At 34.6% G+C, this 24,202-nt stretch overlaps 1 protein-coding gene across 26 annotated transcripts in view; it reads right to left on the reverse strand.

Moving 5' to 3' along the window:
- Positions 1 to 24,202, reverse strand: part of FIP1L1 (factor interacting with PAPOLA and CPSF1) — a 75,578-nt gene that overhangs the window by 26,665 nt on the left and 24,711 nt on the right. For 9 of the 26 annotated variants that reach the window (XM_011225234.3, XM_034671809.1, XM_011225235.3 and 6 more), the window contains 3 exons: positions 22,832 to 22,941; positions 6,878 to 6,971; positions 5,076 to 5,232 (listed from right to left, as the gene is read on the reverse strand). In XM_011225234.3, the coding sequence (XP_011223536.1) occupies positions 5,076 to 5,232; positions 6,878 to 6,971; positions 22,832 to 22,941 (361 nt within the window). Of the gene's footprint in view, positions 1 to 5,075; positions 5,233 to 6,877; positions 6,972 to 16,283; positions 16,392 to 22,831; positions 22,942 to 24,202 lie in introns of all 26 variants that reach the window. The other 17 variants (XM_002919402.4, XM_011225232.3, XM_002919403.4 and 14 more) reach the window with 3 other exon arrangements.

Consider the following 24,202-nt stretch of genomic DNA (forward strand, 5'->3'; position numbering starts at 1 on the left):
GAGGTTCCAGGCAAATCTGGATATATGGTCCTACTGCTGAAAAAATCCTATTTATGAAAAAATTAGCACCCCAAAACATGGGTGTAATACATCATTACTATATTTATCTCATCATATACAGGCCTATAGCCTTGAAGTGTAGGCATTTGAAAGCAAATGTTAACAAAGACAACATTAAAATATCTTTAAATTCTCGAAGGATTTTTTTTCCCTTTTTCCTTTTAGTATTTCTCAAGAAAGCAAAAAGGAAACCTAAGGTTTCTCTAAAATGGAATACTTTTTAAGGCAAACTTCTAAAAGACTCCTGAGCCACAGCTTTCTTTCATTAGCTGCTTATGATTCTTAAGGTGATCTAAATTACAGTGAACTCTATAGAACTACTGTAATCATGTGGTTCTGTGGTAAATGGTAACTGAAAACGTGGCTTTAATCAAGGCCTATATTCAGCGGGTAAGGATCTATGCAGCCATACTGTTTTGGAAAAGCTGATAACCACTCTGATTATAAGTGTGTGACTGTACCAGCTGTCAATCTGAAAGTCTCTCTGGTGTCATGGACACAGAAACATGTCAACTCAAGCAGCTATCTTATTTAGGGAATGTCAAGTATACAAAAGATCTTTGTGATTAGCATTGTTGGGAAACACTGATGGAAAAACAGACTACCTTCTCTCCCAACAGCTCACAGTAAAAGTAAGGAGTAATTCAGATTGTCTCAATTTACAAATATCTGGTTTTAGTATGAACTGGTATCTCCCTGCCCCCAGCCAATATACCACAGTTAGATACTGCTTAAATCAGAATCAGAATTCATCTGAATCAGTATCCTTAAATGCTGACAGGACAACATGGAAATTCTAACAACAAGCCATCAAAAGAAATTTGGATAGGTATTTAAAATATGAAAAGCAAGTAGTTAGTTCACAATTGACAGTATAGGCCTACCTCATTTTATTGCACCCACTTTACTGCGCTCCATAGTTACTGTGTTTTTGTTTTTTAACAAATTGAAGGTTTGTGGCAACACTACTTCAGCAAGGCCATTGGAGTCATTTCCCAAGTGTTCGTAATTTCATGTCTTTGTGTCACAATTAAGGTAAACCGTCACAGTATTTCAAACTTTTTCACTATTTTATTTGTTAACGGTGATTTGTGATCAGTGATCTTTTGATGGTACTGTTTTAACTGGTTTGGGACACCACAAACTCTAATCATACATAAGATGGCAAACTTAATTGATACATGTTGTTTGTATTCTGATTGCTTGACTAACCGACCACTGCCCTGTCTCCTTCTATGGAGACACAATAATGAAATTAGGTCAATTAATAACCCGGCACTGGCCTCTTAAGTGTTCAAGTGAAAGGAAGAGTCACACATCTCTCACTTTAAATCAAAAACTAGAAATGACTAAGTTTAGTAAGGAAGGCATGCCAAAAGCCGACTGGCTATAAGGTAGGCCTCTTGTGACAAACAGTCAAGTAGTGAATGCAAAGGAAAAGTTCTTGAAGGAAATTAAAAGTGCTACTCCAGTAAACACACAACTGTCAAGAAAGCAAAACAGCTTTACTGGTAATACAGAAAGTCTGAGTGGTCTGGAGAGAAGACCAAACGAGCCACAGTACTCCCTAAACCAAAGGCTAATCCAGAGCAAGGCCCCTATAACCCTCTTCTACTCTGTAAAGGCTGACAGAGGTGAGGAAGCTATAGAAAAAAAGTGTGAACCTATCAGAGGCCGGTTCATGAGGTTTAAGGAAAGAAGCCATCTCCATAACATAAAGTGCGAGGTGAAGCAGCGAGTGCTGACAGAGAAGCTGCGGCAAGTTCCCCAGGAGATCCAGCTAAGACCACTCATAAAGGTGGCCACACTAAACAACAGATCTTCATGCAGACAGAACCACCTTCTGTTGGAAGAAGATGCCATCGGGGACTTTCACAGCTGAAAAGAAGTCAAGGCCTGGCTTCAAAGTTTCAAAGGGCAGGCTGAATCTCTTCTGAGGGGCTAATACAGCTGGTGGCTTGAAGTTGAAGCTAATGCTCACCATCCTGAAAGTCCTAGGGCCCTTAAGAATTAGGCCAAATCCACTGTGCCTGTGCTCTATAAACGGAACAACAAAGCCGGGATGCCAGCACATCTGTTTACAACATGGTTTACTGAATCTTTTAAGCCCACTGCTGAGACTACTGCTCAGAAAAAAAGATTCCTTTCAAAATATTACTGCCCATCGACAGCACCTGGTCACCTAAGAGCTCTCTCTCTAGTGGAGACATACAATGAGATTAATGTTTTCATGCCTCATAACAAAATATCCATCCTGCAGCCCATAGATCGAGGAGTCATTTTGACTTTCAAGTCTTATTATTGAAGAAATACATTTCATAACACTACAGCTGCCACAGATAGTGACTCCTCTAATGGATCTGGGCAAAAAGCAAATTGAAAACCTTCTGGAAAGGCTTCATCATTCAAAATACCATGAAGAATGTTCATGATTCATGGAGAAAGATCCAAATAACAACATTAACAGAAGTCTGGAAGAAGTGGATTCCAAACCTCATGGAAGACTTTGAGGAGTTCAAGACTTCAGTGGAGGAAGTAACTACAGATGTGTTGGAAATAACAAAAGAACTAGAATGAGACGTGGAACCTGAAGACATGACTGAATTGTTGCAGGTTTATAAAACTAGGACAGATGAAGGGCTGCTTCCTATGGGTAAGCAAAGAAAGTGGTTTCTTGACATGGAACCTACTCCTGGTGAAGATGCTGAGAAGACTGTTGAAATGGCAAAAAAAGGATTTAGAATATTACCTAAATTTAGTTGATAAAGCAGCAGCAGAGTCTGAGAGGAGTGACTTCAATTTGGAAGGAAGTTCTACTGTGGATAAGATGCTATCAAACAACATCACTGCTACAGAGAAATCAATTGTTCGTGAAAGGAAGAGTCAATGGATGTGGCAAAGTACACTGCTGTCTTATTACAAGAAAATGCCACAGCCACCCCAACCTTCAGCAACCACCACCCTGATCAGTCAGCAGCCACCAACATCAAGGCAAAACTCCAAGGTCAGCAAAAAGATTATGACTCACTTAAAGCTCAGATGATGGTAAGCATTTTTTAGCAACAAAGTACTTTTTAGTTAAGGTATTAAGGTATTTTTTAGATGAAATGCTACTGCACACTCAACAGACTGTGGGAGAGTATAAACATAACTTTTATATGCACTGAGAAACCAAAATTTCATTGGATTCTTTTTATTGCAGTAGTCTAGAACTGTAGTATTTTCGAGGTAAGCCCGTAAATAATAACTTAAACAAAAAAATAAGGAGTGTTACTCTATGGTATAACACCATGGAAATCTGAACATTATTAAAAGATATTATCCTTATAAGCAGAAGTTATGTGGCAAAGAAATGGCATAGTCTTGTCATTTTGGAAAAAAGCATACTTCCAGATAATGCCAGTGCCTGTAAACAATATCCTATAGAGCTTCTAAATATTCTTATATACCAAAAAGGTATTTATTTCTTCACCATTTTTCATACTCTCTCTCTCTCACTCACTCATACCACTTACTCTCTCATCACAGCTAGTGCTGACTATGTAAACTTACAGCAATCCGGTGATATACTATGTTAGTAATAAAAAAAAATTATTTTAAATCACCTTTAATACCTAGTTAAGATTACCAAGCAATCTAGCATAAGACTATTCTCACATACATTGATTAGTGTCATTAAATTCGTTCAGAATTAACTACTTCTACAGTTTATCATGTACAGTAGACAAAGGACTCATCTATGAATCAATTATTCTTCATTCCCTTCCCTTTTCCTTTGGTTAATTCTCACCATATGAAAGACCCAAGAGTCGTGGGTCCAATCACAACTTCTGAAATGGTTTATGCTCCAGAACAAGAAATTTGTCGAATTTTAGAAATAATGTTGTCTGGAGTAAGCACCTCCAACCTATCCAGTCTTCTCTTTCCTCTGTTTTTGAGACAATAGTTTCTAAAACCAGTTGTTTTTCATAATAATTCTTATCCTTTTTGAAGATAAAAGTGACAAATGGAAGGGAATCAAAGGTGTTGTGGCTGTAGGGCCAATGCAACAGTTGACATTTAGAGACCAAGGATGAATCCTAGAGGCAAAAACCACTCAGACCCTTTATTTGCCTAGGTACTCTGATCACAACTGGCATCTTAAAACAAGCACGGCTTTCTCAAAATGACTGAGTGAACATGGCCCTTTAGTATGAACTGATTTCATTAAAAGAAAGCAAATTTTAGCATATCACACACATGTAGTTATAATTAGGACCAGGAACTAGTTTTTATCATTTATTATTGGCAGTCTCTGTAGGAAGAAAGTAATTATTATCTCAATCAATCTTGTTAGTTTCATTAAAAACTGATTAAGGGGAATAAATATTGGAAGCTTACTGCGAATAAAGTAACAAAGGCCACTGGGTGTAAGATTGAAAATATAAAATTTAGGGATTACTTGTAAATGTTTTCTATTGCCACCAATAAAATAATAATCAAAAGTGGCTCAAAATATGATAGAAATTTAATTTTCTGTGTTGTTTAAAAGAAGTTTAAGTAGCAGGTACCTGGCACCCAGAAGCAGTCTTCTAAAAGGAAACCAGTATACAAAGATGACCAGACTGAGATTTTCACTTCACAGGTTCTATTTTTTTAAACCTACTCCAATTCTAAAAGTATCTCTAAAACATTTTTCAAACCAAGTTAACATGATTTACAATTCAATATGGATTTATATGTATACAATTAGCTACTTCAATGATCACTATCATACTCTTAGATCACAATGTTAGTATCTGTCCATTCTTCTCTATTTTAGTATATTCTCTTTGCTATGCTGAAATGTACATATAGATGTTTCACTGTGAATCTGCTGAAGATTTAACATAGTAAGTTTCCTATTTATTAATTTTAATGAAGTATAATCAATGCAGATTTTATTTTCAAATATGTATTTTAATTGTTATAATTAAAAATAAACACTCACGATTATTATTTTTTTTCCAAAATCAAATGTCTTATTTACTATTTACCTGGTGGTGGAATCAGAGGTGGAGCAGTGCTCACAGTTGGAGGAGGTGGAAGAAATGGAGGTGGTGGAAGGTGAGTGGGAGGAGCTCCTGGGGGGAAAAATGGAGGTGGTTTGCTAAAATTGTTGTCTACTTCAGTAGCAGATCTTTCAGAAAGGACCTAAAATTAAACCATAATTTTAAAAAATGAATAAATTAAAAACTCAGTAAATTCATTTAAGAAATGAAATAAAAAGTTTTATTCCCATACACATATTTTGGGGCGGCAGAAGTAATTTTTTCCATGTGTGTGATATGTGTGTATATATACAGATGTGAGTATATATTCATACACCCTCTTTAAGATGTCCATATACAAAGCGTAGAAAAAATGACTAATCATTACCCAAAAAAAGTAGTAAGAAATAATAAAAACATTCTAAACAAGAGTACTTCTAAACATAAATACAATATAATGAGTATTATCTGTTACCCAACCAAGTTACAGTACTCAAATTAAGGCAATGTAATCATTAGTCACAAACACCAGCATTAAGAAATTAACAAGGCAGCAGAAACAGGCATCCACTGTACTAGGCCTTGTCATTATCAGGTTGCATGCATTAACAGAGTGCAAATAAATAGGCAGCCAGATAAATAAATAACTTTTTCATGTGAGTCTTGTAACTTTAACAATAAGGGTTTATACTTGAAAAGTAAATGTGTTTACAAATTCTGATCTGTGTAAACAGGTAAGGGGCAGGGAGCAAACCCACAGGAGTGACACATAGAAATCTGGATTTTTGTTAAGGCTCCCTCAGGGATTCTGATGTACAAACACATTTAGGAAACAGCAGAAACAGGCAACATAATGTTGTACATTTAATTCATACTTCTAAATTCTCTGCTGGTTAAAGGGTATCATTTAAACATATAATCCCTGTTTTAATCAACTTTTCCTACATTTAAGTAACTTTTGTAATGCTTATGCTGATAAGCTATTTTTTTAAAGTAGGGAACAGAATTATTTTAAGAAATTATGGCATTTTAATGCTGCAGGAAAGAAAAGAGGGCTACCTTCCAGTTTAGAAATGATTTACCCTTAAACATGCTAAAAAGAAAAAAAGATTAATTTATTAAAAGTAATGAGAATCAAAACACTTTTGATATTTTTTTAAGGTACTCAGGAAGAGGTAAAATAAAAAACAGTAATGATCAAGTTAATAACTGAAAAGTTTCAGTTACTAAAGTTCTAACTTGAATCCAAGTTACTTATATCTCCTTCGTTCTTTCACTTGAAAAAAAGGAAATCTACTTCCCCCAAAAATGACATGTTAAATTATGGTATATCCATATAATGAAACTATCATGAAGGAATTTTAAATATTTTTAAGAATATGGATAATGAAAATGATTTAAAAAAAAGATACACAAAAAATATTCATAAAGTATATTAATCTTGTTTGGTGACAAGGAAGAGATGTACCAGTGTTAAGAGTGGTTATCTTTAGATGTTAGTACTGGTGGTTTTATTTTCTTCTTTACACTTTTTTCATATTTTCCCTTTTTTTTTGGTACAATTAACCTATATATTATGTTTACAGCAAAGGAAAAGAAATCGTACTAAAAAAGATCCAAAGGTGATGAATTCTAATTGGAATAGCTTTTATAATAAAAGGGTGATTGATTCCATATTTTAAATCTCTTTGTAGCACCTAAAATACCAAGCATATAGCATAGCACTATAAATGCATATTGAATAAATTAAGTTAGAATATGGATGTAATCCTTTAGTTTAAAAATTAATAATTCTTAAAATACAAAACCTGTATGTTGCTGTTTTCATTTGCCCGTCGCCTTCCTTCAACTCGGCTAATTGTTATAGTCTGACCAATAACATCAATTGCCCCAGGTAATCTCCTGTAAATAGAAATTGAATCAGTTCAGTTTCACCTAATTAGATGTTTGAAAAATAACACAAATATTAGGTGAGAAATGAAATCTAAGACCCTTTGCAATGTACTTTAAAATAAAACCAGATCACCACACTTAAAAAAAAAAAAAAAACTTCACTAAGTTAGATCTCACTACTTTGTACCGTCATAAAAACTAAGCTTTATTAGTAAGCTGGAACCAATGTACCCAATGATGATCATGTTAAATTTCAGTATTTTATAGGCTTTTCTTTTAAATTTACTATTTTTAATAGTCTCCAATTAAATTTATCTTTGTGGAACTGAATAAGGTAGCAAATGCTAAGCAAATGGAAATAAAAATTTTTGGCGGCTATAATTACAAAAGATATTAGTTCTATTACAGAAACTTAAAAAATTCCCCCAAAAGACTTGAAAAGAAATAATGCTCATTTTGATACACACTGTATTTTACTTAGTGCTTTATTCCAAGCATTAGAAAGCATAAAATAGGATCCAGTTTTCCATTTCTGATAACTTGCCTTTAAATAGAAAATTTTAAATATTTAAAAGCCTGCCCCACTCCAATTATATTTATAATCCATTAAAGTTTAATTATATGAGTAGATGGAAAAATAGTCTACCACAAAATAATGCTGCAATTTTAATTAGGAGAAACTAGTAAGTTAAATTTTAAAAAATAATGTTAAAAGCCAGTTAGTAGTTAAGGATTTTATGAAAGTATATATGCTTAACAAGATACAGAAGTCACCTGAAGAGGCAATGAAAAAATGGATGCAAATTAAACGTATTTCTCTTCGTCTCTTAGTTCAGAATAATTCTGCCTTTAAAACCTTCAGAGAAATATTATACCTAAACCTCGTAAGAAGCCTTCACTTAACAAATTACTATATACTTGTTAGAGATGTTAAAGCTACGGCTCATAGTGATGTAACTGACATCGGTAATAATTAAATGGCAAAACTAACTTTCAAATCCAAGTCTTTCTGATTCCAAAGCCTACAGAACCCTTCCCTTGAGCTATGCTGCCTCCTAACAAGATAACTTGCTTCTGAGACATTTAAGACTCCTAAAAATCAAGAACTAGTGAAAGTTTGCCTCAAGTGAACCTTGAGAAACCCCATAAATAATTTTATGTTCACAAAAACAAAATAAAGACAGCCCTATAAAAGTACATAATAGCATTTGAAATGTCTTCAACTACACAGTCCATTCCTACTTATCACCTTGCCCACTTTAGACTTCTGTTCTATATAATTCTAATAGAATTTTTTAAAAAGTTCACACTTTTCTAATTTTATCCCCAGGTCAGTGACTTCCCAGACTTTCTCATGATCTCAAAGAGAAAAGATGATTTTTAACTTAAATCGTGCCCTTCGATATAGATGGAAACTATCCTAACATTCACACATGAGAAAAATCCAAATACCTCAGACATAAAACAAATATTGCTCCAATTTTTCCCCTAAAACTTAAAACAATTACAAAGCTATGACCACTGTAACTTCATATCAAAGCAGATGCCACTGGTCCTCAGATATCTACACATATCTCATATTCCAACATCCTGACAGCTAGCTATAGGTGTATATCCTGAGGCCACAATTTCCCCTCACCTTTTACTGCTACTTAGACTTCACTATAAAAATCTTTACCTCTATTTCCTTTTCCACTCTTTTCTGTTCCTGACTGCTGCATTCTCCCCTCTCCATCTTTTAAAATTTATTCTCCTCAAGAACAAATTATCACAAATGTATTTGGATTTGTAATTTCTCCAAACTGTTAAAGTAGCAAAACTTAAATCTAGATCTAATACTCTAATGTCTGTGCCCAAACGAAAGATTTCTATGTACCCTGGATTTCTAAAGACTTCTGCTTTCAAATATTCTGGGACACATGAGAGTACTCATTCCTTAAAGTTTGTCTTAAATATGGTCAGAGAAGTCTAATTTTTCAGCTTTAAATGGATTACTCACTGAAGATTCAAGTGGCAAATACTAAGCTTCTAAAAATATACACATGAAAAACCAGCCTTAACAAATGTGCATCAGTAGAGGGAATCCAGAAAACTGCAATTTCCACAATAACACTTTGTCCAGGGATTTTCACCACACAAACTGATTTACCTTAATCAGAAATGTGAACTTTACCATTTTGTTCAGAAATATCTTCTGACAAGATACATAAGCATATACCAAAGTAACAAAGTACATAATAATTAACAGAGATGAGTAATTAACAATCTGCTATTCTGATGCCACATTATGTAAAATGCTGTTGAACCATATCATTCTGAAAATTTTTAACGAAACACTTTTTATTCCAATGCATAAAAAGATTTAATAGAGCTTCGCTATAAGGGTCTACTGTACCCTGAGTTTCCACATAGCACAAGTTTACCTGGACTTGCTTACACATTTGTTCAATAAGGCAGAATAGCTAATGTAGCTATCAAGATTCTCTTCTCTATACTGGATGGTAAAAAGCTGAAGAGAGACAGAAACTAACCACAATGGATATCTGAAGTCTCATTAATCTACAAGCTTAATGCAGGCAGTGGATGTTCACAAGAGCCTCTACCTTTCATGAATGTGAAAATATCTCTGAAATTATAATGGAATTAAATTAAAATGATACATTTTGGTGATTCTGATGTAAGCCGCTTACAAAGTACAACAAAAACTTTAAAAGTGACAAAATTAGGACCAAGGGAAGACAAAGAATTAGTTACTAATCTTTTGTCACAAATTTATCCCTGAGCTTCTCATTTTTTAACAGCCTAAATAAAGGACACCATTAATAACAAAAGTCTTGATGTGTGTAAGATAAAAACAAAGCATTAGCTCTAAAGATGGCATTTCCTGGTAATAATAGCTAGTGTTTACTGAGCACCTACTATGTGCTAGGAAACACTGTTCTAAGCACTTTATATGCATTTACTCTTCATAATAACCCTATTAGGTAGCAACTATTATTCCCATTTTCCAGATGAAAATAAAGAGAAAAAAATTTCTCCTGAGTCCATGTTAAGACAAAGTATGATACAGTTTTCAAACATTTTTTACCTCAAAATATAGTTACTTAAGAAACACATTTTGCACAGCAATCCAGTAAACATATATAAACAACTGAAAGTTTCATGAAACAATACTTACTTACACTCATTATAAAGGAAAGAGTAACGTTAAAATCAAACATGATTTATTAGTATTCAATATCACACACAAAAAAGCAAAATAAACAATACAAAACCATGAAATATGTGGTGGCTGAGACCATGAAATTAATTTCACACCCATCACTAAGGGACAGCAATCTCATGCTGTGAAAAACAAATAGGGACAAAGTCTCCAATATTACTACAACGAAAACGTAAGTGAATTTCACAGAGCTGTTTCTCAAAATGTTCCTCAATATTGGGTGAACTGTAACAATGCACAATTCAGTAAAAGTAATTTAATCAAGTGAGCAAAACAACACTGAATACATGCCCTCTTGATAAAGACTTGATCTCAAGATTTAACCATTTTTTTTTAAGATTTTATTTATTTATTTTTGAGAGAGAGAAAGAGAGAGCGAGCGAGCATGACTGGGGGAAGAGGCAGAGGGAAAATCAGACTCCTTGATGAGCAAGGAGCCCAACATGGGACTGGATCCCAGAACATGACCTGAGCTGAAGGCAGACGCTTAACTGACTGAACCACCCAAGCTCCTGGGTTTAACTGTACTTTTGAGCAAGAATCCCTAACTAGCACACGTGGGATACTGAGGGATCAGGAGGTTCCTCAACTTCAATATTTGCAAGTGTATACATGTATTTTTCAGGCATAAGAGTCCATAGTTTGCAGCAAATTTTCAAAGGGGTTACTGCTTCAAAATTCTCAATCACTATTCTAAAAGAATGAATGAATCACACATCCTTGAAGAAATCCATGCATGTTTCTCACAAAAGAGCTCCTAATAAGAACTGCACAGCAACAGCAATAGTTCAAGGATTTAATCTCTAGGGAAAAACCTAAAGGTAACTATTAAATATTCCCAAGTTAAGACAGATGCACTAGGATCACTGTCTAACTCAGGTCATACAGCTAAATAGATGCCTGTAACAATTCTGCAAGGATATTGGTATAACATCTTTTAAGCTACGGTAGGAAAAAGATAAGCCTTGAAAGACATGTAGAATGGATTAAGCCATGTAGGAGGGGAGGGAATACATTTTAAATGGAGGGAAGAACATGAGCAGAGAAAGTATGTAAGGAAAATAACATGTGCAGGATTCTAATTTCCAGTTTGGCAAATATACTAACCACCAATCTGTTTGCAACAGAAACAGCATGATACATCTTTGATATTGGCTACCAACAAAAAGACTTTCAAAGAAGCAGAAAATATAAATGAGACTCACACAGAAGAAAAAGCTCTATAAGGTTATAAAATGCTATGCAAACATCAGTTCCATCCTACTAAATTTATCATTTTTACCTCATATTCCAAGGTGATCACTAAATATTTGATTAATAATCAATTAATAATCTTTATGCCAAGCCAGAATTCCACCGCTCAATCAGTGGTTCTCAAAGCTTCCTACACATCAGAATCATCTGGGAGCTTTTAAGAATCCCAATGCCCAGAGTATACACAAGATTATTTAATTCAGTCTCCAGGGCCTAAGTATCCATAATTTTTTGAAGCTTCCCAGGTAATTCCAATACATAGCCATAGTTGAGGACTACAACTAAAGGCACGCCCAAGGAAGACACTTATATTGTATTTTCTTCTAGAAAGAATTTGAAGTAGTTGATAAAAATTAATACTTAACTCCTTATTACTCAACAAATATAAGGTCATACCTACCAAGGCCTGATAACTAAGGTAATGTCGTTCACTGCATATATATTTTTATACTGATGAATTCTGAGTTTTGTGGAGTCACACAGGACTGCCTCTAATACTTTTTCTTTTACCTTCACAAGCACAAGAATACTTTTCTCTACGACAAACAGTTTATTAAGAAAACTTAATGTATTCTATTTTTCAAGTGAAGATTAATAAAAAATGTGGTCTTAAAAAATAATATATGTCCAGGGGCGCCTGGTTGGCACAGCGGTTAAGCGTCTGCCTTCGGCTCAGGGCGTGATCCCGGCGTTGTGGGATCGAGTCCCACATCAGGCTCCTCCGCTATGAGCCTGCTTCTTCCTCTCCCACTCCCCCTGCTTGTGTTCCCTCTCTCGCTGGCTGTCTCTATCTCTGTCAAATAAATAAATAAAATCTTTAAATAATAATAATAATAATATATGTCCAAAATAAAAATCACAGAATTTAAAACTGTTTTCAGAGCATGTAATTTATTGTCTATCAGTACTACCATTAAAGAGACTACAGTGGGAGCATAGATCCAAAGGGAACTAATACTTACTGGGTACCCTGCAACAGGTGCTTTTGCAGCCATAGAAGCCATTTAATCCACAAGTACTTGGTGTAAGTCCAATTAGTTTCATTTTCACAGATACAGAAAAAGGCTCTTTTGTGACGTAAAGTGCCAGAACCAAGATTCAGGCTCAGGTATGACTAACTACAAAGTTCACCTCTTCTACAAAGTGTTTTCCATGCTAATTCCCTGGGGCCTGAATTTTTTAAATGTTGTTACTTTTTAAAACTATCTTAAAAACAAACAAAAAACCTTGAAGGCTTAAAGGTGAACTATGCTAAAATTTGACTCACTAGAGGACATAAATGTGTTCATTAGGGAAGCCAAATTTACTCACTTTTGTGCAGAGCTTGAGATATAGGATAACCTGCCATATTTATGTTTAATTTCATATTTTAAATCAGGAAAAGATACCATTCTACAGGGAATCTTTTAAAATAAAGGCCTTCATATGTCCAATCACATAAAATCTTAGATAATACAGCAACCCACATTCAGAGTGCTCAGTCAAATGCCATGAAAGTACAGGTACATCTTTTCAGTATATTACTTCATCAAGACATAATAATAAGCAGTGAAAGAACAAATGAAGAGGTCAATCTTAGATTGAATGTCCATTTAACATCCAATTTTATTGTAAGTTTTATGTTTGTCTGTTACAAGAAATGCAAGCAGGTTTAAATATTTTAGTGATTCTACATTAAGCAATTTTCACTATTCGTCTTTCAAGAGTCTGGTTAAAAAGCATTAATACTAAAAAACAAGCTTAGTGGGACAACCTAGAATTTGAAACTAATTACTTTACAAAATTCAATCTTATAAAATGGAAACAAAACACACAAACTGGACATTAGGATAAGATTACAGCAATCATCCACACTGCCAACTTCAATTTTCTGTGTTCATTAAAACTGCTTTATTCTTCTACTAATTGGCTTAGTATCACAAATTTGAATTTATAAAACAAACTTGTATCAATAAAATGTCCTTGTTACACAAATACAGTTAGCTTGAAGAGTACTATTTATCAAAAGTTGGAAGAACACTATATTATATAAATTAATAGGAACACACATGAGATAAGAAGTCTGAGTCTCCAAATAACTTACAATAAGGATTGCAACCACTGTTTAATTGCTCTTTACAAAGAGATTTAAGCCATCCTCCAAAAAAACCCCTACCTACATTTCTGTTAACTACAAAAGCTAGCATCTCATTTTTATCCTGTAAGTGTATGTATGTATGTCCACATATATACACGCACACATACACCATTCGAAAGGAGAACAACAGTTTTTATCTAGAGTTTTTTCTTTTGAATTTTCAAAAGCACAAAATATATACGGAAAATAGTGTCAAATTTCCCACTACTTACATTCCGAGACCAATCACAATGTCAGAATGGGAGCTTTCTGTGTTTCCAAAGCAAAATTTAGGGGGTGGGGGAGTAATAGTATAAACACTGAGATAGATCATTTTCAGTTATGAGAATATGGTCTCTATAAGCTAATTATCCTACTTCAAGAAATAAACCATTATATTAAAAGCACAACTATTTTAAGTAAAAAAATTCTGTCAAATGATTGATATAAAAAGGAATTTCAGATATTGACATAGTAGCAAAAGAACCATATATAAAGTTTTAAATTGCATTAAAAATAAGTGATTTAAGTATTTCTGTGCCTTTGCTTATGAAAATCAATCTGCCTTAACTGCAGGTACTAACAGGCAGAAAATCTGGGATAAATGCCCTACTTTCTCAGATCTCCTTTTCCATGTAAACTAGGGACTAGCCAGAAAATAAAGACTCTCATGATTGAAAGGGCCTTCCTGATAACACAGTCCAGCCTGTCATGTTAAAAATGTACAAACAGAAGCCTAGAGATTTTAGGGAACTATCCTAAATTGACACAGGCACAAAACCAAACCTAATGTTCAAATACAGTACTTATGCCATGAAACTGCTGTAAGTTTAAAAAAGTAGTTATTCTTTACCTACAAAAATGGCTACTGATACATTTCAACAACAGAACAATGAAAATGAAAGTTCTAATCGTCTGGCCCTTTTGGGATCAATAAACAGGCTGTCCAGATTGCTGGCCAGGTTAAATATAAATCAAAGAGTTTCTCTATGCACTGTATGCTATAATAACCAAGTTAATTATTATACAGAAATTACATTATTAGCACTCCTGTTAAACTTTAGGGTTTCACAGAAATATTAAATGTGAAAAGATTCACAAACTCCACTCTGCACTTTCAGATCTAACTTTATTTAAAATAACTCTTGAAATTTCTACAGGTGCTTCAGGAATTCTAGTTTTAAAAACTAAGATCAGGGGCGCCTGGGTGGCACAGCGGTTAAGCATCTGCCTTTGGCTCAGGGCATGATCCCATTGTTATGGGATCGAGCCCCACATCAGGCTCCCCCGCTATGGGCCTGCTTCTTCCTCTCCCACTCCCCCTGCTTGTGTTCCCTCTCTCGCTGGCTGTCTCTCTCTGTCGAATAAATAAATAAAATCTTTAAAAACTAAGATCAATATCATATAATATTATGAAAAACATCAATGAGTACACTTTTAAAATAGTAAGATATGCAAATTTTCATTCTATACCCTGTTAAAGTAACACATGCAACTGAGACTATTCTAAGAATATAGATAATATATTTCTATCTGCATTAATTACTATATTTCTAGTTTGGATATTCTTTAAAAAAGTCAAGATATTTTTGACTTTGAGATGAACAGCCACTTTTGAGAATGACTAAGCTTATTCTCTCCTAGTAAGAGATCCTATCAAAGCCAACTTAACTAGAAATCCTTACTATCCGTGGAGAATATATAATACATATTATATAATATAGAATATATAATAAAGACCCCAAAGAAAAGGAAATTTAAGAAAATAAAATTTTGATAGTATTTCCTTCCTTTGCCTTTCTTTTAGTTGTTATCATCAAAGATATCTGATCATAACTTACATTATCTAAATGAAAATATTTAAAAGCACATAATTCAGCATCAACCTGCCCAGGAAGAAAGCTTAAAATGCTGTAACGAATGCAAACAAAATATCACCCCCATACCATCACTGTTTAAAACTTTAAATGGCCAATTAGGGAGGTACCTAAGTCTACATGTCCAAGTCAAGCAACCTGTTAATTGCTCAGACTGATTACTATTTGCAATGCACTATCCTATCTAATCTATCTGCTTCTCACTACATCCCTTGGGGTAGAAATTATTATTCCCATGTTACAGGCTCAGAGAGTATATAGTACCCATCCAAGGCTGCAGCATGCTTTGTAACTCTAAGATTTAGAACACAAACCATAATTCTGCAGAGGTGAATCAGAAGTAAAAGCACAGTGACAACAAAAGAGATGGTACTTCCTAAGACAGCTGGTAGACTCAATGAAATGGCTGCTTTATGCACTGTAGTTGAGATAAAACATTTGGAAAGATTCAGTATAGTTCAATTTTATAGGTTCTAAATACTAACTCAGAAGGCTAAATTTTATTCAACAAATAATGAGAAACACCCAGGGATTTAGCAGGGTGTGATATGAGAAAAAAGAATTAAACCTGCAGCAGTAGGGAGAAAAAAAAACGTCTATCGAGGGCCCATTAGCATGGTTCCATGCAATTTATAATGTAGTATAAAAAGCCAGAGACATGACAGGCAAGGTGTGAGGTGACAGGGCCTGACTCATGATTTTTAAAACCCTCAATTTCTATAACGAAAAAGCATAATTGAGGGGGTAAAAATATGGTACAATCTAATCAAAATTTATTATCTTATTACTAGACAAAACAACACTGATGATCTAAACATCAGGGAGTAGCCAATGTTTAAAAACAGCCTTACCTTAGGTCGGGTGATTCGGCCCTCCCATACCGGTCCTGCCACTTCCCAACGCTGGAATTGGCTTTTCTGGAGGCAGTACTTGTCTGAGACTGAGAAGAGGTGCTGTTTCTGGTGAGATAAATTTTCTATGTTTTTTCTTACATATTGTTGTCTCTGACCCCCCTTGTTCTGTCTTTTTTCTTTTCTTTGACATACTTAAAGTCCTTTAGCATGTTCCTATTATATCATTCTCTTCAAGTCTCTGTGGTACTAAAACTGCTAGTAGGTATTTAAATATAAATGTGTCATCAACACTTTATTAACTCTAGAATATTTTTAGAAATCTTTTTCAATATGATGTCAAAATGCACAATAAGAACCAAGGACTTATCAGGTTATAATATATTATCAAGAAATAACTTTCTGTGCTTTTATGAGTAACATTAACTTTTGTGGTTTCACAAAACCTTATTCAAAACTTTGGTATTTCTCTCCTATATTCTTTCAATAACAGGTACAAATAGTGTACCAGCTAACAGTAACACTCTGATGTGTTTTATAAAACCTACACTATATATATTTCATAAAATTCCATTTCAAAATAACTCCTTCAAAATAAAATTCGAAAGAAAGTTAATTTTATTCATAGTGACAAATTCCATAAACAGTTCAGCTATTTACACTCTTGCCAGTCCTTTAAAGGGCTATTAAGACACTTTTTCGATGGGAAAATTTTTCTATAGGAAAAATATATATGCTTATGTGTCTGCTTATTTATGTAAAAAGAAATGATGGAAGAATAAACCAGAAACTAGATAAAATGAAGTTAGTTATTAACAGGAGTGAAAGAAATTGGGGGAAGAGTGACAAATCTGAGTATACTTGGGACTCTGTTAAATGTTTTATATATCCAAAAAATAAATCAATAAACATGGAGGAAAAGAAAAGCTGAATACAAACAGAAACAATGGATCAAATTATACTTTTAATGATTACTATAACCACTCTGAAGGAAACTTCTGAATTATTATGTCTATATACCCTCAGCCTAGGGAAAAAAGGAAAAGAAAAAAATAATTCCAAAGAAATCTTGAATTCTACTTAATAGGTTTGGTTTTAAATGGCAGGTGAAGTCCTAATCTATTCTATGTGTATTTTTAGGATTAAACAAGTACATACACTGAAGTTGATGGGAACTAGGTTCTCAATGCGGTAAAACGGTAAAAGATGCAAGATGGAAAGAGGAAACGTTAAGTAGAAACCTGTGGCGTCAAATGTGAAATTAAAGAAACATGATGACTGCATGATTAAAATTATACATAAGGCAATTTCATATTGAAATTGCTTGTTTTCTCCCAGCTGAAAAAGCCTAGAAACAGTGGCACTCCAACAGCAATGAGCTAACTGGTGCCAAGATCTTGGTTTCTAATCATCATTTCCCACTAAAAGGCATCAAGGTGCTTTCAAGAAATGGTTGCTTCCAGGGAGGGGCAGATAAAGCACAAGATAAGCCAGGAACATCTGGTAAAGCTAGAAAGTAGAAAAAAAAAATCCTCAAAAAAAAAAAAAGAATACAAAATAAAAAAAAACGGAGAAAAATTAAAAGGTCACAGGAGCCACTCTGAAGAGGCTGCCACAGAGCAAGTCTGGAACAATCTGAGCATCGATATGAATTACAGTATATATAAGTCATGCATATATAGCTTATATACTACATATACAAATAAACCATATTTATAAGCCATAAACACACAAATAAAATAAAAACTAGTGAGTCTAGCTGATAATAAATAAGTGGAGGAGGTGGGAAAGCTCATTTTTAAAGGAGAATGACAACTAATTAATGTAAGAAAAATAACAGAGTTAGATAATCACTATTTTACAGCCATTATAGTAGTAATGCGAGAAAGCCAAAATCATCAATGAATACTAAAATTCTTGGGAAGTTTAAGAAGAAATAGGATAGATACAGCTTCCTCACAGATTATTTATTAAATACAAAGAGTAAAAATAGTAACTCTGCAGTACAGAAACCCAAAGAACACCATCACAACTAAATGACTAAAGTTACCATCACTAATAATGGGGCAAAATGACATCATCTACCTTCAGGCTGATGCACTGAGGACACAACATCACTAATGTAGTCTCCTGCCTAAAAAGCAGAACCTGAATCCAATAAAGAGGAAACATCAGGCAAACTCAGACTGACGGATGATTTACAAAACAAATGGACTGTACTCATCAAAATCCAGAGTCAACAATACAAAGAATGTCTGAGAAACTGTCTCAGATTAAAGAATAAAGAGATAAAAGAGTTAATTATAATGGATGATCCTGGGCTAAATCAAGAAAAGAACTTCCATGAAAGACATTATTGAAATAATTAGCTATATTTATGGTTTGTGTATTAATGTACTGGCTCATTATTAGATTTTCTCACTTTGATAACTATGTCCTATGATTATATAACAGAATGTCCTTGTTCTTACTTGCTGAAGTATTTAGAGGTTGAAGGGGCATGATGTTCACAATTAATAAATAGTTCAAAAAGGAAAATATTTTTGGGAAATTATAAAGCAAACATGGACAAATGTTAACAACTGGAGAATTTGGATGAACAATACATGAGTGTTCAGCTTGTGAAAATGTATCAAGCTGTACATTCTTGACATAACACAAAAACTTTTAAAGATTAAGCAAAACATTCTGATATATTAAACATTAACATTTTACTCAAGTATGCCAATTTGCTTGGCAATAAAGAAAGTTAGAAACCTAACATTTCTACTGATAAAGTACAAAGAACCAATAAAAAAAGTTCTGTGCAAAAATACCAACAGTCATCTACACATTAATAAGGCAATCTAAGATTTTTAAACAAAGGAAATACAGTGGTAAGGTCAGTAGTACAGCTCATTACTATTTGTTGTGTAGTTTCTATCATGTCTTAAGTGACATTCCTGTCTTTTCCCTAAAGTCAAAAAATTTTACTTTCAAACATGTCTCTCTAACCTCCATAAATACAAAGACTAAAACAGAAAAAACACAAATATTTATTTAGGGGAAATATTTCACAATGAACAAAAGTATGCTTCTGATCAAGATGAACCCAGAAAACAAAGTTTCCTAATGAGCAATGGGTTATTACTCTTTATATCAAAAAGTGACAATATTGACATGTTGGGTATGTTTCTATAGATTGTGGTGGCAATTAATCCACTTTTTTGGTAGTAGCGGTAGATCTGCTAACGTTTCTATCATTTCTTTACTTCCTTTTTACTGTCCCCCAGAAGCCAGTATTCTCCATCTCTTTCAATCCATGGTCATCCATCATTATAATCACTTCAAGGACCCTCTCACCTTTCTTGCTCCTTTGTCATATTTCCCTGGTATAACTGTAACCCCTGTTAAATCCAACTCTAGCTAATCTTCACAAACATATGAACACCTGACAAGGGCAGGGGAAACATATCCAAGCAAGCTGATTCGTCTCATTTTAAACCCATAGCCATTAACCTCCAAAAAGTTGGAAATGTACCGTCTCTCTCCCTGTGTCAATATTTCACTCTACTAATTCATTCCCATCAACATATAAAAATGCTGTAATTTCTCCCATTTTGAAAAAAAGCCTTCTCTTGACGGCACGTTTCTCTCCCGGTGGTGCCTAGCCATCCTACTCCTTTCCCCTAGTTCATTCACACACCTCTAAATGAGTATTTCAGAATTTCTCTTCTTTTCTCAAACATTCAACACCCACTTCCGCATATCCTCATGTTCACCAGTAAGTCGGCATCCTGTGTGCTGGGAAAAACTGAAGCTATCAGAAGAGAGCTGTCAGTTGCTCCTATCAATATTATCTTACCCACCACCCTTCACTGTGTCCTGCCTTCTCTCCTGTTACCATAAGTGAACTGTCCATCTCCTTTTTACGCCTAACCCCACCCCCCTTGCCTATTACATCCTGTCCCTCTGACTTTTAAGGACATTGCTCTCACAACTGTCCTTTCTTGCTTCTTGCATCATCAATATCCCCTCTAGTAACTCAGGCTCCTAAGTCTACAAACATGCTGTAATTTCTATCATTTTAGAAAAAACATTCTCCCGACCCCACATTCCCCTTCAGATACTGTTCTATTTCTTTGCCCCTCAAAAGAAAAAAATCCTCAAAAAAGTTGTCTATATTTTCTCATTCTACTTCCTCTCCTTCCACTCTCTTTTGAATTCATTCCAAAACGTCTTTTTTTCAAACTTCACCTTAATACCACTAAAAATGATCCTGATCAGGAACACCAGCAACGTATATATTTTAAAATTCAAAAGTCAGGGCACCTAGCTGGCTCAGTCAGTGGAGCATATGACTACTGATCTTGGGGTTATGAGTTCAAGCCCCATGCTGGGTGTAGAAATTAAATAAAATCTTAAAAATAAATAAAATCTAAAAGTAATTCTCAGTCCTCTTCTTCTTGGCCAATCAGTATTATTTGGTAGTTAATTGTTCCTCTACTTTGAAACACATCTTTTTCAAGACATACACTGGGTGTTCTTCCTATGTCAGTAGTCACTCTTCTCTATGGATCTCCTCCTTCTCCTTCATCCTTATTTTTCTGACCTGGAAGGAAGCACCCCAAGGCTCTGTTCCTCTTACCACTTCTCTATCAATACTTACCTCCTTAACAATCTAATTCATTTTCACTACTTCATTTAAATGCTACTTAAACACTGATCACTCCCAAATTTCTGTACCCAGCCCATACTTTTCCCCACAACTCCAAATCCATATATCCACTTCCTATGCAAAATTTCTACTTATAGGTCTAATAGACATCTCCATTTTATTATGTCCTGAACTGAACTCTTGGTCTTCTTCCCCCGAAAAGCACTCCTCCTGCAGTCTCTTCCATCTCAGACGTAAAAGATCCTGCACCACAACCACTTTGGTCCAAGTGACCTCTTGCCTAGATAACTGTTACAACCTCCTAACTGGCCTCCCAGTTTCTGCCCATAATCTTCTGTGGTCTGATCTTAATAAAGCAATTAAGACTTAAAAAAAACCTATCATAGATTATTTCATTCCTCTGCACAAACTCTGACAGTGACACCCATTTTACTTACAGAAAAAGCCAAATTCCTAATAGTGGTAGAATGCCCTACATAATCTTGCCCAAGGTCGTTCAGTTTTGTTTTGTTTTTTAAAAAAGGAGGGGGCAGGCAAAATAACAGAAAACCTGCTACTGATTTTTAAATAGTTTAATTAGCAAACATCTATAGAGTATTACCTATGTATGTACTACTGTTCTAAAACATTTCACATAAATTAAATCATTTAATATACGTAAGTACCTTGTGAGGGATGGATTATTATTACTACATTTTACAGATCAGGAAATGAAAGAACAAGATCAGGGGGTGTGCTCAAGGACACAGAGCTAGTAAGTTAAAGAGCCAGAATTTGAACCCTGAAGTCGAGCTCCAGAGTCAAAGCTCTTCACATCATTCTGTACTGCAGAACATGATAAACTCAATGAATGAGAGTGGCCTTTTTTAAAATACGAAAAAAACAAAAGAAGACTACATATTAAAAGGATCAGTATTCCTCTGCTATCGTAACTTCTTAGCCAAACATTTGATGAGATTTCATTTAGTTTAAATAATATTTGGACATGTCCATGACTAGTAATTGTTAGGATGAGAAGAGACAGTCAAAATCCAAGATGGCTTTGTGACATTTAATTTTGGGTGAAAGTTTCAGGAATCTTTATCTTAGGGCTAAACCACATGTTCCCATACTGTCTATTCCTGCATTTGTATATTATGAAATATCTCTTATAGCAATTCAAAATTGCAGAATAATGAAACCAGAAAACTGCATAAAATAAACTTAAGCAATACCACAAAAGGTAAATGATCCAGCTGAGCACTAGTAACAGGTGGGTTACTGACTTATTTCAGGCCCAGAGAAATACCTGATAAATCATCTTTAACTCAAAATTAAAAAGCTAACATCCAACTTCCCTAGTTTTAGCTTACCCTTTACCATTTTCCTAGTAACAGGCTAACCACTTGCCAGCGCATCTGCCTCTTACAATTGGTACCTTGTGGAACTCAAAGTTAGGTATTATCAAAACAAACCAAAGGAAAAGAAAATGGTTTTAATCTGAAAGATTGTCCAGTCCGAAGTCTCTACAGTCTCTTTTACTAAAATTAGTAAAACACATGTAGGTCAATAGATCTAGACTTAGAAAGTCCAATAATTCTTTATGTAAGAATAATAAGCACAGAAAACAGCAAGACCATTGTTATCACCATCTCTCCTGAACGTAAGATTCACTTTTTATATACATGTGACTACATACCATGCTTCATTTATTGCTTATCTAGATTTTTTTTTTTTTTTAATGGGAAGGTACCTAGAAGAGTTTTTCACAGAGAATTCATTTGGTACTAAAACAACATAGAATGTTCCAGTTTTTCTGCCAAAACATTCAGCACTCTTATACTTTACAGTCCTAATACAAAATAAAGATACCAATGCCTTCAATATCTGGAGCTATAATTGTCTAACTAACCTGCTTGGTGGGAGTCCAGTCTTGAACAAAGAAGGAGGAGAAGTAAACTCGGCTTTTGTAGATGGAAGTGCTGCTTCCTTCTCTGAATTTCCAGTTCTTCCCTGCTGTACCTTAAAAAAAAGGGTTATTAGCTTATTTAATAGAACACTCAAACATAATACACTAAACATGTTAAAATAAATTTATAACATCTGGTTTGAATTTAAGCATGAAGACTGTTTTGTTGCTGAATATTTAATAAAATTACCCTATTTTAGAACAGCATTAGGTGAAAAGCACCAAAGATGGATTAGGGGATCAAAATGTTCCCAACTATTAAAAAAAGTTCACACTAATGTCACTGAAAAGTCCAATAAGCTATACTCTTTAGTCCTTTCATAAATTCCCTTAAATTGCCACAAATAAGTCCAAGATACTTGGTTATGACTCCATGTTTCAGAGTTCAAGAAAGCCTTGAAGAATTTTCCCCTTCTATGTTTACTACCATTCAGAAAAAACCACTAGTGGCCATTTTAGCCATTCTGACCATTTTCTATTCAGACTGTGATATGCTCCAACACGAGTATTAATTACCTATTCCTGCACTTTCATACCATTTGTTTCTCCATCATCAATAGTACCACCATTCTGCCAGTTCAGTACACCTAGAAGCTTGAAGGTAGTTATCGGTCTCCTTAATAACTTCTTTTCCCTCTTTATATTCACTTTCAAACCAGTTATCTACTTACTCCATAATCTCTCTCAGATTCAGCCATCCTTTCTGCTCCTAGCAGAGCTTTTCAGTATGGTCCAGTCATACTCCTTTACACTGGGGAATTCTTCTTTGTGCTCTCTTTTACACTCACCTTCCTATCTTAAATCATTAATTTATTAAATTTAAACTAAGCTGCCCTACACTTGAGTAACGCCACACCATATTTTATGTCCTACTTAAATTCTACTGTTCAGTCTAAATTCAGCATCATTCTCTTTCCCTATGAGGCAAAGGCCAAGAAAATCTCAGACACCTTGACTCTGATACATTCAAACCACTGATTCAATGCCAGAAACCATCTACTTTCCACATAATCATTGTGTGAGAAAAATAATATATTTAAGCCATTAAAGTCAGATCTCTTATTAGTACCGCTGAACACAATCCTTAATGGGTGTCTTCATATAATTAGGGCTTAACATTGACATTTTAGAGTTCCACTCCTTTAAAAAGTCCATTTAAAAGGTCCAGATCCGGGGCGCCTGGGTGGCATAGTGGTTAAGCGTCTGCCTTCGGCTCAGGGCGTGATCCCGGCGTTATGGGATCGAGCCCCACATCAGGGCTTCTCTGCTGTGAGCCTGCCTCTTCCTCTCCCTCTCCCCCTGTGTGTTCCCTCT

Source organism: Ailuropoda melanoleuca, chromosome 11 (genome assembly GCF_002007445.2).
Source record: "Ailuropoda melanoleuca isolate Jingjing chromosome 11, ASM200744v2, whole genome shotgun sequence".
Lineage (NCBI taxonomy): Eukaryota > Metazoa > Chordata > Mammalia > Carnivora > Ursidae > Ailuropoda > Ailuropoda melanoleuca.